General features: G+C 54.7%; 6 protein-coding genes across 6 annotated transcripts; 3 read left to right on the forward strand and 3 right to left on the reverse strand.

Annotated features, from left to right (window-relative positions):
* Positions 1-175: 175 nt before the first annotated feature.
* CCOS01_14030 (uncharacterized protein) lies at positions 176-355 on the forward strand (the record flags this gene model as incomplete). Its single annotated transcript, XM_060462174.1, has 1 exon — positions 176-355. One exon carries the CDS (start codon positions 176-178, stop codon positions 353-355), a length of 180 nt encoding a protein of 59 aa, XP_060307270.1.
* A 2,263-nt stretch (positions 356-2,618) lies between these two features.
* CCOS01_14031 (uncharacterized protein) lies at positions 2,619-3,731 on the forward strand (the record flags this gene model as incomplete). Its single annotated transcript, XM_060462175.1, has 1 exon — positions 2,619-3,731. The coding sequence occupies one exon, from the start codon at positions 2,619-2,621 to the stop codon at positions 3,729-3,731; it is 1,113 nt and encodes a 370-aa protein (XP_060307271.1).
* A 212-nt stretch (positions 3,732-3,943) lies between these two features.
* On the reverse strand, positions 3,944-5,070 carry CCOS01_14032 (HIT zinc finger; the record flags this gene model as incomplete). Its single annotated transcript, XM_060462176.1, has 2 exons — positions 3,944-4,490; positions 4,631-5,070. 2 exons carry the CDS (start codon positions 5,068-5,070, stop codon positions 3,944-3,946), a joined length of 987 nt encoding a protein of 328 aa, XP_060307272.1.
* A 1,170-nt stretch (positions 5,071-6,240) lies between these two features.
* CCOS01_14033 (uncharacterized protein) lies at positions 6,241-7,285 on the forward strand (the record flags this gene model as incomplete). Its single annotated transcript, XM_060462177.1, has 2 exons — positions 6,241-7,056; positions 7,163-7,285. The coding sequence occupies 2 exons, from the start codon at positions 6,241-6,243 to the stop codon at positions 7,283-7,285; spliced, it is 939 nt and encodes a 312-aa protein (XP_060307273.1).
* A 962-nt stretch (positions 7,286-8,247) lies between these two features.
* On the reverse strand, positions 8,248-9,441 carry CCOS01_14034 (uncharacterized protein; the record flags this gene model as incomplete). Its single annotated transcript, XM_060462178.1, has 4 exons — positions 8,248-8,394; positions 8,458-8,542; positions 8,814-8,919; positions 9,306-9,441. 4 exons carry the CDS (start codon positions 9,439-9,441, stop codon positions 8,248-8,250), a joined length of 474 nt encoding a protein of 157 aa, XP_060307274.1.
* A 44-nt stretch (positions 9,442-9,485) lies between these two features.
* On the reverse strand, positions 9,486-10,064 carry CCOS01_14035 (uncharacterized protein; the record flags this gene model as incomplete). Its single annotated transcript, XM_060462179.1, has 2 exons — positions 9,486-9,622; positions 9,854-10,064. 2 exons carry the CDS (start codon positions 10,062-10,064, stop codon positions 9,486-9,488), a joined length of 348 nt encoding a protein of 115 aa, XP_060307275.1.
* Between the last annotated feature and the right edge of the window lie 4,932 nt (positions 10,065-14,996).

Here is a 14,996-nt window from a genome sequence, read left to right on the forward strand (position 1 = left end):
TTGCTGTCGAGGTTTTAGAACAGACAGCGCCACCGACGTCCGAAGAAGTGGTCGAGGTCCTTGAGCAGTGAGGAGAGAGGAGGAGGAAGCCGGCTCCGTGCGGTGTCGGTGAAGCGTGCGAACGCCCGGAGACAGTCCCAAAGCGGCATCCGATCACTGGTCCAGTGTAACTCGGATGACCAACAAGGCGTCTAACATGTCGAGCCATACCGCGTTTGTCCGGCCGGTTCATCCAAAAGGTAGGCTCAAGCACCACGGCCATGCTACCTTAATTTTTATTCTTCCCCCTTCAGTCCCCTGTCACCTTATTTTTTGTGGTATATTTTCTTTGCAGGTCACGATCTTGGTCGAATAAGGAATGGTTCGGGTTAGCTGGTGGTGGTGGTCTCCCGGCACCCCAGTTCATGCGCGCCCTTACTCGCCCACAGGCTAGGGCCGATATTCTAATGAAATCACATCGGACTAGTACGGAGAAGTCGGCTATTCGTACAGCAGGAGGTCGTCACGCTGAACATGTTGATACAACACCTCAGACGCAGGGTTGATTGGTGCCGCCGAGAGAAGGAAAGGGACAGGGAAGGGGAAGTACAGGAAAGAAAGAATGGGTCCAGGAGACTGGCGGTGGTATGCAGGTTTGATAGCTTGTCTGTCCCATGCGCTGCGTGCCGACAAGCGCAAAGAAAAGGTGGGCAACCCTCAGAGAACGAACTGTCCAGGGCCCTCGAGTTCCCATCCTCGCCGCTTAAGGTAAGGTACAAGTCTCCGTCAGGTAAGGTTACTGAGGATAGTAAGGCGAGGTGGGCTGGTTAAAGGTCCAATTCCCCGTCTTACAGCTCAGTGAGGCAAGGCGAGGGATCTTTTGAAGCCTAGTACCTGAAGCCAAATAAGCGGCGCGATGCGTGATGCGTGATGGAGGCGGTTGTATTTCCCAAACCCCACCTGCTTTAACTGCAATCCCGAAAGGCTCCAGAATGGAGAGTGCAAAGTAAAGCTTTCCAAGCATGAAGCCGTTCGAAAATGCTTTTCCATGCTGACGGTATGGACTAAGAATTATGGTATCCCCTGAGATTCCGAGTACTTGTCTGCCTTTGGTCTAAATGGATGCAAATGGTCTCCAATCCAACCCCCATGCATTCATTCCCATCCACACCGGGCCATGACCATGACCAGAACCAGTCAGTCCCTCAAGCCATTAAATACCATCAGAGGTGCCTAAAAATGCAACCTATGGAACGCTCGTGTCTCTCAAGACATCCGTGAACCCCCCCCTTGTGGTTTTTAATTCTTCACCTTCCCATACCCCCTTCGCAAAGCCCGTCTCTTCTCGCTACCGACCACTTCTCCCTCTCAGTCACTTTTTCTTGACTCTTCAGCCTTCTCTGGTCTCTCATCTCTTTCCTCAGTCTTTCGCTAGATCGCCCTCGCATTTCTCACACACACACACACAAACACCACGCAAAGTCGAGTGTGTTGTCTCTCCGAATCCTTGTTGCGCCAGACACCACCCACAAAAGCCACACCCTCCGTCGTCCGAGTTCAGCCAGACCAGGCTCCCGTCCCATTCTCTGTCTTGCCGTCACCACGCGCGCATACGGAGAGGCATCAGAGAAAGACACAGAGAGGAGATAGCACGCTTGGTGGCAGGTCTGAAGTTTGTCCCCGTGAGGTACATATTGTCTGGGACCCTGCGGGACTAGCGACGCACACCACCGCCGACATCTTCTCTTGCATCTTTTCCGCCTTTTTTTATTATTTTATTTTGCTGTCTCTTGTCTCTTCTGTCACTGTTACTTGTCTCTGTTTAATCGACCTTTGCGTGCCTCACATCACACACATACGCACACACATACACAGACACCTTGCCCGACGTTATTCACCACCTTCCAACCGCCGCACTCCGGCACGCACGACACGCACGCACCAATAGCCCCCAAAACGCAGGTCCAGCGCCTGGGACGTTCCCAATCGCCGACAGGACGACAGGACGACAGGACCCTTGGAACCGCGAAAGGAAGAAGAGCTCTGCGACCCACTTCACCTGCCTTGGTCCAGACGGACGGTGGTGCATCTCGCTCGCTTGAGCCTTGGATTGAGCCCGCGTGCTGCTTGCTTGCTTGTCCGGTTCCTACGTCCCGGTCGTATGACATATACATAACCCCAGGACACCCCGAGACCGCTGTTGAACCCAAGGGTCATTCAACTTCCCAACTGTAGATCCTTCTTCATCTATCTTTTTTCTCTCTCACCCACAGGGGCGTTCTCAACCGGGCGTTCACGTCAAAGGAAAGCAAGCCTCTTTTTTGGCAACGGATGTTACCTACATGACTACTACCCCTGCCAGGAAACAAACAACCTTAACTGCCCGACCCGACTTGCTCTGACGATCAACCCACCCCCGCGTTCTCTCAGTTCACTCAATTATCCACTGGAGCATCTCCATTCATACATAAAAAGCGCCCTCCGTCCGGAAACGCTTTTTGCGACTACGTCTTGTTTTCTAACAAACTCGGCAGTGAGCCTTGTCATTCACATTCATTCCGGAATTTCAAAGATTCGAATCTCTAGTTGGAACCTTGATCCCGAGTATCGGTGGAGTAGTTTCCATTTCAGCGATCAACATGTTATACAACATGAGCTACCCTCGTGATCAGCCGACGGCGGCGGCAGCTCAGCCCATCAAGCCAATCGCCCCTCCTCGGCCGAGACAGCGGTGCTCGCAGCCGATGCCTTTCGACCCCGAGGAACTGTCTCAAAAACTCGTCAAGGTCCTTGCCGATCAGAAGCTTCACGCCGAGAAGAGAAGGAGAGCCAGGGCGGAGGCCACCGCGCCGTCCAAACCGGCAGCACCAGCTCCAGCCCTCAACGGGCTACAAGACGGTCACCCACAGCATGCAAGCTTGGCTAGGGAGTATCTCGATCAAGGGTCACTCAAGCCCGGCCAGTCCACCACCACCACCACCACCAGACCTGCGCAGCCTACCGTAAAGCCAACCAAGGAGAGGGTGGACTCTGGCAGCTCCGCAAGGTCAAAGTCCAAGACGTCCGACGCAGACACCCGCAGCTCCAAGTCTGGCGGAAAGGACTCGTCTTCGAAACGCAAAGGCTCTGACGGTGACAAGCACCCCTTCATCCCACAGTTCGCCGCGGCGCAGTTCTCGCGCACAACGACGACCGAGACGTCGGACAGCAAGGGTCTCGTTCGCAAGCTGTCGAGGACGGCCCTCAGGATTGCCCAAGGCCACCGCGAGAGGCATCAGGACCGCGCCCCCATCACCCACGAACAGATTCCGGAAATGGCTGAGCTGGGCAGCTCCCGCGCGCACCGTGACCGTAACCACCACAGACACACCATTGAAGGACCGCTGGGTGTTGGCCGGGCCGGTGAGATTGACCACACCAGATCTGCCAGGCGGGCTACAACCGGCGACATTCTCCTCCCCTTTGAATCTGGTGCTTCTTCACCATATCATCTTGATGATCCCGAGGCGGCGGATCACAACCCCTATGAGCACCGCGTGGACTGGACCCAAAGCGACGAAGCGCAGCCGCAGCCGAAGACGAAGCCGTCGCTGCGCAAGGCGGATTCCATATGGGCTCTGAAGCATAAACTCGGAGCCCTCACCAGACACGGGCGGGAAGAAAACCACTCCCGGGACAACAGCCCACCGTCCGACACCGCCTTGAGGTCGCCCAAGAGCGGATTCTTTGCGCGATTCAAAGTCAACCACTGAGCTCCGAAAGAAAACTTTTTTCAAGGGAGTAAATAGGACCCTTACCTGATGATCGATACCATCTATGCATACACGGCGCGGTTTTGCAGCACACTCGCGGTCGAACGTGTGTATACGTACGCCTTATCCAACACAGGGCCCGCCGCATAATACACGCAGGCTCGCCCGCCCTAATCATACCATAACCCAGTCCAAAATCACAAAACGCCCTCTCACCCGCGGTCCTCCGTCATGAGGCGTCTAATCAGCTCGGCATCCTTCTCAGCCGCCTGTTTCCTAATCACCTCTTCCGCCTCGGCCGCCGCGCTCGCCTGCGACATGAGGTGGTTAATGAGCTCGACGTACTCCCTCACGCCCTCGCCGTCCTCGCCGTCGGCGGCCCTGGCCCTCCGCAGCGCCTCTTTCCCCTTGCGGATCCCGACGTCGTGCGTCCACTGCTCCTTTTTCGGGTTCGCGGCCGCCAAAGCCCGCGCCTTCATCATGTCGTTGAGGCTGCTCCCCGTGGACTGCAGTTCCGGCGGCGGCTCCGTGGCGGCGAAGATCTCGAGGAGTCGCGCCTGCAGCGTCGGGTACCGTCGGAAGAGGTACCGGAGCTGGTCCGAGTCGTCGAGGACGCTGAAGGGGTTCCTTGGGTCGCTTGCGGCGGCGGCACCGCCGCTCGGCGCGGGGGGCTCGATGGCGGCCGAGGCGGGTTTCGGCGCCGGTTCGGGATCAGGCGGGTGGTTCTCGCGGTGCGTTTTGTTACACGGGACGGAGCAGCTGGAGGGAGAAAGGGGAAGCCCGCAAGTCAGTAAAGATAATGTATATAACGAGAAACAAGCCACGTATAATGAAGAATGAGTACTTTTGAAGAAAACGCCATGGAACAGACTCGAGCATATTTGTGAAAAAGTACGTACAATGGTAATGCGCAGCGCGTGCACTTGTATTTCCCCTCTTTTTCGTGGCATACACCACACATCTTTGTCTTTGGCGCGGACGGGGGAGGAGGCTGTGTTGTCGTCTCTGGCGTCTCGTCTGCTGCTGCTCCTGCCGCGGGTCGTGTCTGTGTCGTTTGCGCCGTGGGAGCTGCTGCTGCTGCTGCTGCTGAACCCTCACCGTCACCCAGCTCACCCTCGCCTTCACCCGCCGTCAGCGACGCGTTCGCCATCGCCGCCGTCGTAGCCCTCGTCTTGGCCTCGCCATCGTCGTCGTCGTCTTGTTGCGAGGGGCTCGTCGCGCGGGACCGTTTCGCGGCGGGGGGTCGGGACTCGGGTTCGGTTGCTAGGTCGTCTTGCGCGGCGCGTTTGGGGGATGTCGGGGGGGCGGCGTTGGTGGAGGTGTCGTCTGGGATTGACATCTTGGGAGGAGGAGGAGTAGGGAAGCCGGCGGTTCGGTCGACTGTTTCTTGGTTCTGGAGAGGGCGGAGGGAAGGGGGGGGGGGGGTTGAGGAAGTTGTCGCTGGGCGAAGAACGAGTGTCGTGGGAGAGTGTCCGTTTGCTGGCTGGGAAGTTGCTCTCCGTTGTCGGGTATGTTGCGTCGATGTTCAATGGTTGCTCTGTCGCTCTCCGAAAAGGAAAAAAAAAAAAAAAGAGTAAATACGGATAAAGTGCTGACTGGAGACAAGGGCAAGGACAAGCCTTTGCGATTCAGGGTACAGATAGGTAGGTAATGTAAGGTGGTCAAGGATCGAGATAACGTCGTTGGACGCTTTGAGTAACGATAACCCCGCGTTCCTTTTTTTTTTTCTTTCTGTCTTCTTTCCTTTTTTTTCTGCCAGTTGGGTTGCGAGAGACTTCTCTGCTTTGGGCTCCTTTTCGAAACTTTTTTCTGCCGTCTGTCTGTTTGACGATTTTCCGGCGGGGCGTTTTCCTCCATAATACCCTGGTTCCTTTAAACCTTGGGCGGTGAACAGCCCCTTGACCGCCAAAACACCTTACCTTAGCTGTCCCCGAGCTCCCCACAAAAGCATTCACTTCATGGAAAATCGGGAATTCCACGGACCAACCCGAGGGGGTTCCATGAGTGGCAGTTTTCTGCGTCATTCTTCTCCAGCTGTCCGAACCCCCCCCTGGCACTGACTGAGTGGTCCACCGTCCACCGTTCACTGACCCTGACCCCCAAGAAAGGACAGGGCCCAAAACTGACCAATTCCCGCAGAGAGCCTCGATGATTGGTAATGCAACGCCTCGGAATTGAGAGGCATGTGCAAAAAAAGTGGAAAGCTCTTTCCAGTTTTGTCAACCTTTTTTCCTCGCGCTGTAATTTGCCTGCTGTCAAAATTCAAAGGTTCCGTCACCGGATGTAATGCCGAGGTGTGAGGTTTGGTAAATTTGTACGGATACGTCTGAATAATCAACATTTTCGACAATACATCTTCCCACAACATTTACGACTTTTCTCCTCACTCTTGGACGACCAAAAACCTTCGCCCTCGACATTGTATATTCAGTCAACAACGACGATAGCGACGAATCATCGGACCGGAGAGACCCCGACGGCCACCAAACACATTAAATCTTTCGCCACAATGTCATCGTACAGAGCAACGAGGACGGCCCTCCGCGCCGTCGCGCGCACATCGAGGCTCGCCACCTCCAGACCCTCACAATCGCGATCCTTCGCCAGCGTACACACCGGCTTCCTCCAAAACAACCAAACATCACAACGCCGCCCGACGACAACAACAAGTCGACACCAACAATCCCTCCAGCGACAATCCCCCTTTGCCGCCCGCACCGGCGCCGTCCGCACAATCTTCATCCAGACCGAGAACACGCCCAACCCAGACGCCGTAAAGTTCCTCCCGAACCACCGCATCCTCCCCGACACCCTCTCCACCCCCTTCATCGAGTACCTCAACCCGCGCTCCACCATCGCGCCGCCCTACCCGTCCCCGCTCGCCGCCCAGCTCATGAACATTGACGGCGTCACCTCGGTCTTCTACGGCGCCGACTTCATCACCGTCAACAAATCCCCCGACGCGAACTGGGCACACATCCGCCCGGAGATCTTCGCCCTCATCACCGAGGCTATCACCTCGGGCCAGACCATCGTCACCGTCTCGGCAGACAAGGAAGGCGGTGCCGGTGCGGCCGCCGACGGCGCCCCCGAGGAGCCCGATAGTTTGGCGTACGATGAGAACGACAGCGAGGTTGTCGGCATGATCAAGGAGCTTCTCGAGACGAGGATACGGCCTGCTATCCAGGAGGACGGCGGCGATATCGAGTTCCGCGGGTTCACGGACGAGGGTACCGTGCTGCTGAAGCTTCGCGGTGCGTGCCGGACGTGCGATTCTAGCACCGTGACGTTGAAGAATGGTATTGAGAGCATGCTGATGCATTATGTAAGTTGACTCAACATCTGTGGTTCTTGGGAGGTTTCCTGGAGATTTCCTGCAAAGTGCCTCCCGAATAACCGTAGAACATACGTGCTGACGTTGGCATATCCAGATTGAGGAGGTCAAGTCCGTCGAGCAGATCCTCGACCAGGAGGAGGAGATTGCCATCCAAGAATTTGCAAAGTTTGAGGAGAAGCTCAAGTCCCAAAAGGGACCCGAGGCGACCGCGGCATAAACAGTAGCACGCTCGAATGCGATATGAGGAAGACTGTCCAGAAGTGGTTCCCAAACACTTCTCAGATGACGAAACAATAAGATATCGAGGAGGCGCACGATACCTGTAGAACTGCTGTATAATTAAAGAGAAACGTTTCATCCGGCTTCAACCCGGTGACGGAGACAATACCCACTACCAAAAGCGTACACTGCTATTCCTTCATCGCAGCCTCGTCCACGTCTACGTAGGGTTACGCCAGCCTCGCATAGTCGAGGTGTGCACAGATAATGAATGACCTGGTCCGAGACCTACCTCGCAAACCGCTATCGCTGAGCCTCGTGTTCGGTCGGATATGATGCCTCACTGACCCGGAATGGGCTGCGTCGCCTCGAACGTAAAGAAAAGAAAAAAAGTCAAGCTCCGAGCCGGGGCCGGTCTAGGTCTAGATGGATGACGATCTGGGCGAGCCTATGAGGGCCTGTTGCGCACAACCCTACCACCGGCGGCGTCAAGTCAGATTGCAGAATTCAGACAAATGCCGTCGACAATGCGAGTAAAGATCATCCATGGCCTGCTAAACCCTAGCCAGCCGCGTTCGAGATCAGTATCCGTCGTAACGAAATGCGCAGGCCCAGCAGGGTTGGCGGAGGGTTTTCCCTATTGCCCTCGTCCTGATTGGACTCTGGCCCCAACCAAGGGTTGCTGCAGCGGATCAGGGCGGGGGGCCGGGGGTGGTCGTTCCCGTACAGGAACCCCTCATCGAATCATCGAAACCCCTCAACTCTCTTGCGTCTTGACGTCCCCACGGTTGAGCAATTCTGAGAGTGGTTTTAACGTTCACGCCCTTTCGTCTGCCGTACCTCATCAGAACGGCCATCTCCGTCTTGTTTCCCACCCCTCTTTCTCTCCTTAAACAGGCCTCGGAGGTCAACGTCAACGGCCCACCGAATTCCTGGCTCGTCTTTTCTGCTCGGTCAAGTTTAGGTTCCTTGACTTCCGCTGATCTCGTGCCGCATCTCCTCATCATCATGCCAGTCTGCCGGGTGCATGCCTGTCCCGTCTCTGCCTCCGCACCGAGTACCACCAGTGCCCCCTAGAAAACGATTGGCAGGCCCCTGTTGACGTTGCTACAATATCGCAGTACAGAATTTAGTTGCGAACAGCAACCCATGGTATTGATGCCGACTTACACTGTAATCTGAGGCAGACCAGATGCAAGAGCGGAACAGTTGCGGTCGCGCCAGGTGGGCCAGGAGAGGACCGATCTTGGAGACCCTAAGTATCCGTCTTTAGTTGCAGTAGCGCCGCTTGGTGGGCAGCAACTTCGAAGAAACCCAACATTCCAAGGTCAAACTTCCAGATGATTCCCTTCAAGATCCGCGTACGGATAGGTGCTCCCAGGTTGTGAATGTTTGACGTCCGCTCAGACGGTTTTCTGGCCACTTTTTGACTTCTGGCTTCTTGGGGAGCCGTTGCAGCAGCCGCTCACGGTTGAGTTTAATGACAAGATGATAATCCGGGGTAAAGCCCCCTGGCTGATTTTGACTTTCGCCCTCCATCGGTGTCGTCGATCTCCAGTGACGGTGCGGTACGTTGCGTTTCGTTGCCGTCTTTGATGGTCGCATTTGTAGACCACCAGATCATCCTATCAACTGCAGAGAATACCTGGGTATATCTCGTCATCTTCGTATACGTGATATAGGTCGGGTTGCTAGGTCTCAAGCTCGGCGCATCGTCCAAAACTGAAGCGTGACGCTCAGTCTCACTCTTCCCAGGGTGTGGTTGATAGACAAGCTGCATTTCAGGAGTAGAAAGGTATTCAAATGGCCAAAGGAAACCCTTCAATGTCTGATGCGTTCATATTCTCCTCATAGCTGGTCGATGGAATCGAAATGCGTGATTCTGCGCATCTAGTAGTGCGTCGACCTAGAGGCGGAACCTCATCCGTGGTCGCATTTATCTCAAAGACGCACCAGACATTGTCTCCGCCCACCGGTTGCCGGCAGTGCGTTCCTTCATCGTCGTCAATACTGCTTACCTGGGTTTACATCTGATTCGATATCGAAAGTTCCGACCCGTGCCATACGCCTAGAGTCTGGATGATGCCACTGTGAGGTCAGTGAGACAGTCAAATCGAAGAAGCCTTTGAAGATGAAGGAGGTTAGCCTGGGCATGGCGCGCGTGACATGCTGCAGCAGCCCGTTTACTCCACAGATCCTTACCCCTCCTCGGTCTCGGAGAAGTGCCCTGAACCCAGACCTTCATCGCCAAACCTTCTGCCTGCATCTGCACATGCACCTCTGCCTCTAGTGGTGCCTCCCTTTGGCATCAGAGATGGTAGGTAGTTATAGTCTCCTATAGGTCATTGACCGGCGATACTCAGTGCAAAAGCTGGTCCGTCATCTCGTGGGTCGTAGTCCTCTCCCCCTTTGCCGGTAGTAGCGGCCGTGGCTCCAGATTTCTCGCATCATGGCACTTGGGACCTTGACTCCTCTTCAGCTGATACTTGTGGAACAGGGTCTCAGCAACTTCGAGGCGTCTCATACTGATATTAAGTGGCGTAGACTGAAAGACGTTTCCTTGTACCTTGTCGCCTTGTTTGTAGCGGAACGTGAGCCCACGGACATTTGTAGAACATGGATCTAGTGCGGGGTGGTGAGGGATGAGGACCGATGGCAAGCTGCAGAATTACAGCCACCCTTGCAACTTTCAACGGCAAACCTCTAAACTTTCCAGGGAAACCGCCATGCGAACATCGACCGTGGCTCCCGCTGCCGTACAAAGTGTTCCCGGACATGATGGCGCGTGCTCTATGTTGCGTTCAAGAAACAGACGTGTTTGGATCACGACTGTGTCTCACGTACGTCCGCGGCATAGGCCAAGTAGTAGAAGGGTGAGACCCTGCAACGGCGAGACCACCAGATGTTCTTGGGCACTTAGGACAATGGATGCAGTCAACCGGTTGGCTGGCTCGACTTGCTGGTGGTTCGAATATGCTCCTCCTGATTGCAGCGCTATGCCACCGCTGACCGAAGTTGGACTTGGCCATTTGTTGATCAAGGGGCGAAAAGCCGCTAAAGGTTGGAGGATCGGCGATGGGCGAATGGGCTCAGCCTGTTACAGCCGCATAGAGGTCAGATGGCCACTTCATGCCCGGAGGCTGAGGGAAAGCATGCAAGAAGAAAGCTGCAGTGTTAACGGCATCGTCGGGGACCACTCTGACCGCAGGTAGTATCCATGTCGGCGATCCGGAAAAGCTCGTTCCTCGCTCACGCTGGTTTTCCTAGTTGTTTCTATAGTATAGTTTCGCTGAATGATAGTCGCATCTTTAGAAGTTGTTCTTAGCCCTCAGATCCCCCCCCCCCCCAGGGCCACGGAAGAATGGTGGGCCGAAGGGAACATCGGATGTGCAAACATGACGGTAGCGCCGGAATATATAGAGACAAAACCTTCAATGTAATGTAGGAAGTACGTCGCGCTGGCGAATATATGAAGTATATGCGTGTGCCGCCGTCGACTGGGGTACATGGGCGTACTATGCAGACGTATCACACAACGCTTCTCTGCAGGCATGGCATGTCATGAGCGGGGTGGTGGTGATTGAGGTGATTTGTAGTTGTAGGACTCGAAAGAATCTTATGCGCAAGTGCCATCATTTTCTGCAGACGCGGATGAAGGATTGACCGTAGGAGATGGCAGTGCAACCCGCTTTATTCGGGAAGCTTCTTAGTCGTCGTCGAGGCTGGTCTTGATTAAGAACGGAGTAGCGAGGTATCAATATGGATACGGTATTGTTGTATGCCGGTGCTGCGTCTGCCGCGACTTGTCGCCCGAGTCCACTGTATACCGAAGTCTCGGCCGGAGCACGACGAAGTAGTGAGGATTTGATGAGTATGTAATTATGCAGACCGAGGTAGCATCGATGTACGAACAGAGGTCCAGTCATGAACTAGCGAGAAAGATAGCAAATGAGAGAGGAAGCGCTGAGGTGGAAACAAGATGTTCCCGTCGAGGTGCCACCATGGATTCGGATGGACGGGGAGGAGCCAAGACGTCGCGAGAGGCTCCCATGTACTTCGTAGGTAGTGTGCATGCTGTTAGTAGGTAGGAACGAAGACCTATCACCAGGCACCTTTGATGGCTTGTTTCCAATTTCGATTCCATCTGTCTGTCATAATGGAAACCAGAGTCCAGTCCGGTAGGCTCTGTTTCCCCGCTTCCTTCCCTCTTGGCCCCCGAAACCCACGATCTGAAGGGGCAGCTCCTGCTCTAGTTGCTGTTGGGTGAACAAAGAAGCAAAGACGTGGAGAACATGATCTGGTTGGTCACTTGCAGACGGGCGGCCCCACTAGCCACAACCCCTGAGCCCTGACAGGCCCGGCCTGGCCTTGCTAGTCCGCCCATCCCTGTGTTTACTGAATTTTGATTGGCAGTAGAATCGAGCAAAAGGTGGGGATTTGCCTGGAGAATAGTGTGGGGAATCGGGAAGATGCCAGGCAGTACGTACCTGCGAATGACCAAGGACGGTTAGCTCGGATCCACCGCTTGAGACGGGCACTTTGGTCACACTGTGCCGCCAGAGAGACAGGCATGGCAGGCACCTCCGTCCAGCCTGTTTGTCCTGCCCTGCATGCTCGACGACATTGCGTTTGGGGGATTTTGAGACTGAGATATCTTCCTTCCAGCATTTCACCTATTACCTTACTTGGATACGAAGATAGTAAAATTTCAACTTGGCACACCACCCGCACATATGAGATATAGTGGCAGGCGGACTTTACAACGGCTACACCTCTTCTTTCTCTCGAGCTACTATTGCATTGCCAGAGCTGCCATCCCTTATACGTCTTTTCCACTTTCGGCCTGCTACTCGCGGAACCCCATTCTCTTGCACCAAGTACCTGCATACCCGTTCTCTGTACGGAAATACCAATGGAGAAGTACAACACCACACCCATACCTCACCTTGGCAACCGGATTTCTCTAGCAGCAGTTCTTGAATAACTTCCTTCCATCTTTCCACTTTTTCTGCCCTCGTCGTCTGGGCTATTCTGGCTCCCGCTTGCTGCCACCCTGCAAATTTATCCACCTAAGCAGGTACCTTGGCTTGCAAAGGGTGTCGAGGCTGTTCTCTTGGGCCCTACCACACCGTCGTCTCGCTTTCCGCTGCACACCCTCTTGAATTGCACCTGGGCCACTCAAAACTCTTTGACGGGAAGGGGGGAGCCCTCCAGCTGCCACAGAAAGAAAAGAAAAACGCAAAGAGTGTGTCTCCTTGTTCTAGCTGCCGTTCCATGATTCTTACACATCTCGCAGGTGATTGGGTACCTTCTTCCCCCTTTACCTGCTTCAACAAGCAAGCAGTGCAAGGTGTACATCACTACTTTCTTGGGGCAACCTCAATGCAAAGAGGTCTTGCCAGACCAACAGGAGGACCTTGTCCCCTCTACGATATCCCGCAGACTTCAGCAAGTGCTGTTCACAGTCAACGCGTTGATTCTCTTCTTATTGTTACTTCTCTCTTTCTCCAGTGGCGGTCTGGATGCTCTTCATTCCTAGTCCCAGCTTTTGCTACACCCCACTATACATGCGAGGCGACCAAGTGGTCGATTCTGTGGATCGGAAAATGGGTGCACTTTTCTTTCACTTCGCCATGAAGGATGCCATCAAATATCGCCAATATTTGATGCGTTCTGTGCATTGGAATGTTCAAGGCAGTCTTTGCATAACAATATCTTGTTCAACATTGTTGTGCTTCATCAAGTCAACGACTTGCAAGGCAACTTGGATGCAGCCTTCCGGCTACCACCTTGCTGCTACGCTGGAGGTCCAAGGTACCATTGCTATCCGGGCATTCCCTTGGATGCTCCTCGGCCTTACCAGAAGTTTGAGAGGGGCACGGAGTAGAAGTGAGGGAAAACAAGTCCGAATACAGAGACAGATACCTACCCTACTCTTTACCTTCACCACAAGGCAGTCGGCAGGGTATGGTTTTCCCCTCACCTCGTCCGAGGCCCCCTTTTTCCTTTTTCTTAGGTTGTCTTGGTTTTTCTCCCCATCTCAGCATCACCGTTGTGCTTCCATCGTCCCGAAGCGTTCCCACTCTCCCGTACGATGATCAACTGGGACCTGCCCACTTGTCCCCTCCACCGATATTAGTCGACTTGATCCACAACCAGCGCGCACACTCCCGTCCCTGACAATCCGTTGACCTCGACAGGTACAGGGCCTCCAGCGCATACCTTACCTCCAGGTTCCGTGCTACCTGCCCGTGCTCTTTCGGGTCTAGGAGCACTGAGGTGGGCTGGGACAGGCATCTGCCCCCCCGAGACCAAAACCAACCAGGGCTTAGCTTGTTCTTCCGTGCGTACCCTTGGCCTGGGGTTAGTGCTGTTCATACAGTGCATGCCGCTCGTGTGGCTTGCAGCGCACACAGACAGGCACACACCAACTCAACCCAAACTCAACTGGACCAAGAGAAGACGGGAGCCCGAGACTTGGGTGGACTGGACTGGACCTGGCTGGTCTGGCCTGGCCTGGGGAAGCTGGAGTTGGAGCTGGATATCGACTGCATTGCATCTCTCCTTGAGCGTGCTCTCTCTGTCTCTTTCTCTCTGCAAGTCTGCGCACACTGCATCTGCATTATTACGGAGCACTCCCGTTGCTACCACACTTTTTACTTTACCTCACCTCGAGGTAACTTACCTCCATATTCCAATGCATGACCTGCTTGGCCTTGCTGGAACTGACCCAAACCAGGCCTCTTTTCCCACTACGCCCTATCCCATCATTGCCTTAGGTACCCTGCCCTTACTTGTGTGGTAGGTACCTTATTGGAACACCTCTTCAGATCGGGCCCCCTCTCGTCTCTTCTTTACTCCCATTGAGACGACGACCTCTTGACCTCGCATCGTCTTATTAGCGAGCTACGGATACCTTGTCCAGCTCCGCCTACCATACATCCATCCATAGGTACGCACATACACACACCACTCACTCACTCACTCACTCACTCACACACACCACCCATACCTACCTTACCTACACCCATCCATCTATACCCCATACTTCCACACACACACACACACACACCACACTCATTCAGTTCGCCCTTCTCCTCTCCTCAACCCAACTCCCCTCCCCTCACTGTGCCCGCGGTTTGTGTGTCGTCAGGTGGCAAGCTACCTCCCCCTCAGTCATCCTGTCTCTCACACTCTCGCCTGGTGGCCCTATTCCTTGACCTCACCTTACCTTACGGACACCCTGAACCGGACCCCTTCTCTCTCTCATAGGTACGCACCAGCCACTTGGACAAGCTTCTGGTCTCGTGTCGCAGTCGCAACGTCTTTCTCCTCCCCCGCTTCCGTCAACGTACTACAACTGTGACCTCTTTCCATCCTCCTCAAACCTCTCCAACACTCTTCTCGTCTGTTCTCCTTCTTCCCCCTCTCCGTGCTTCTCCTCATCTGTCCTTCAAGCCCGTCGCACCCCAAAGGATCGAGGGCGCCGCCCAAGACATTCTTCTTTCTCATCCCCCCTTCCAGCATCCACATCTACATCCACAGCTTCCACCCGCATTCCACTTTGCGATCGCTGTTCATCCACTACGCGACGACAATGGGCTGCGCGTAACCTGCCTGCCCTCACTCTTGTCGCATTACCATTCCGTTCCTCCTGCGCCACTAACGAACGGCATCGCACCTCGATTCTAGACGGTACGGATACGCAT

Source organism: Colletotrichum costaricense (genome assembly GCF_030867565.1).
Source record: "Colletotrichum costaricense strain IMI 309622 chromosome Unknown Scaffold_19.1, whole genome shotgun sequence".
NCBI classification, from domain to species: domain Eukaryota; kingdom Fungi; phylum Ascomycota; class Sordariomycetes; order Glomerellales; family Glomerellaceae; genus Colletotrichum; species Colletotrichum costaricense.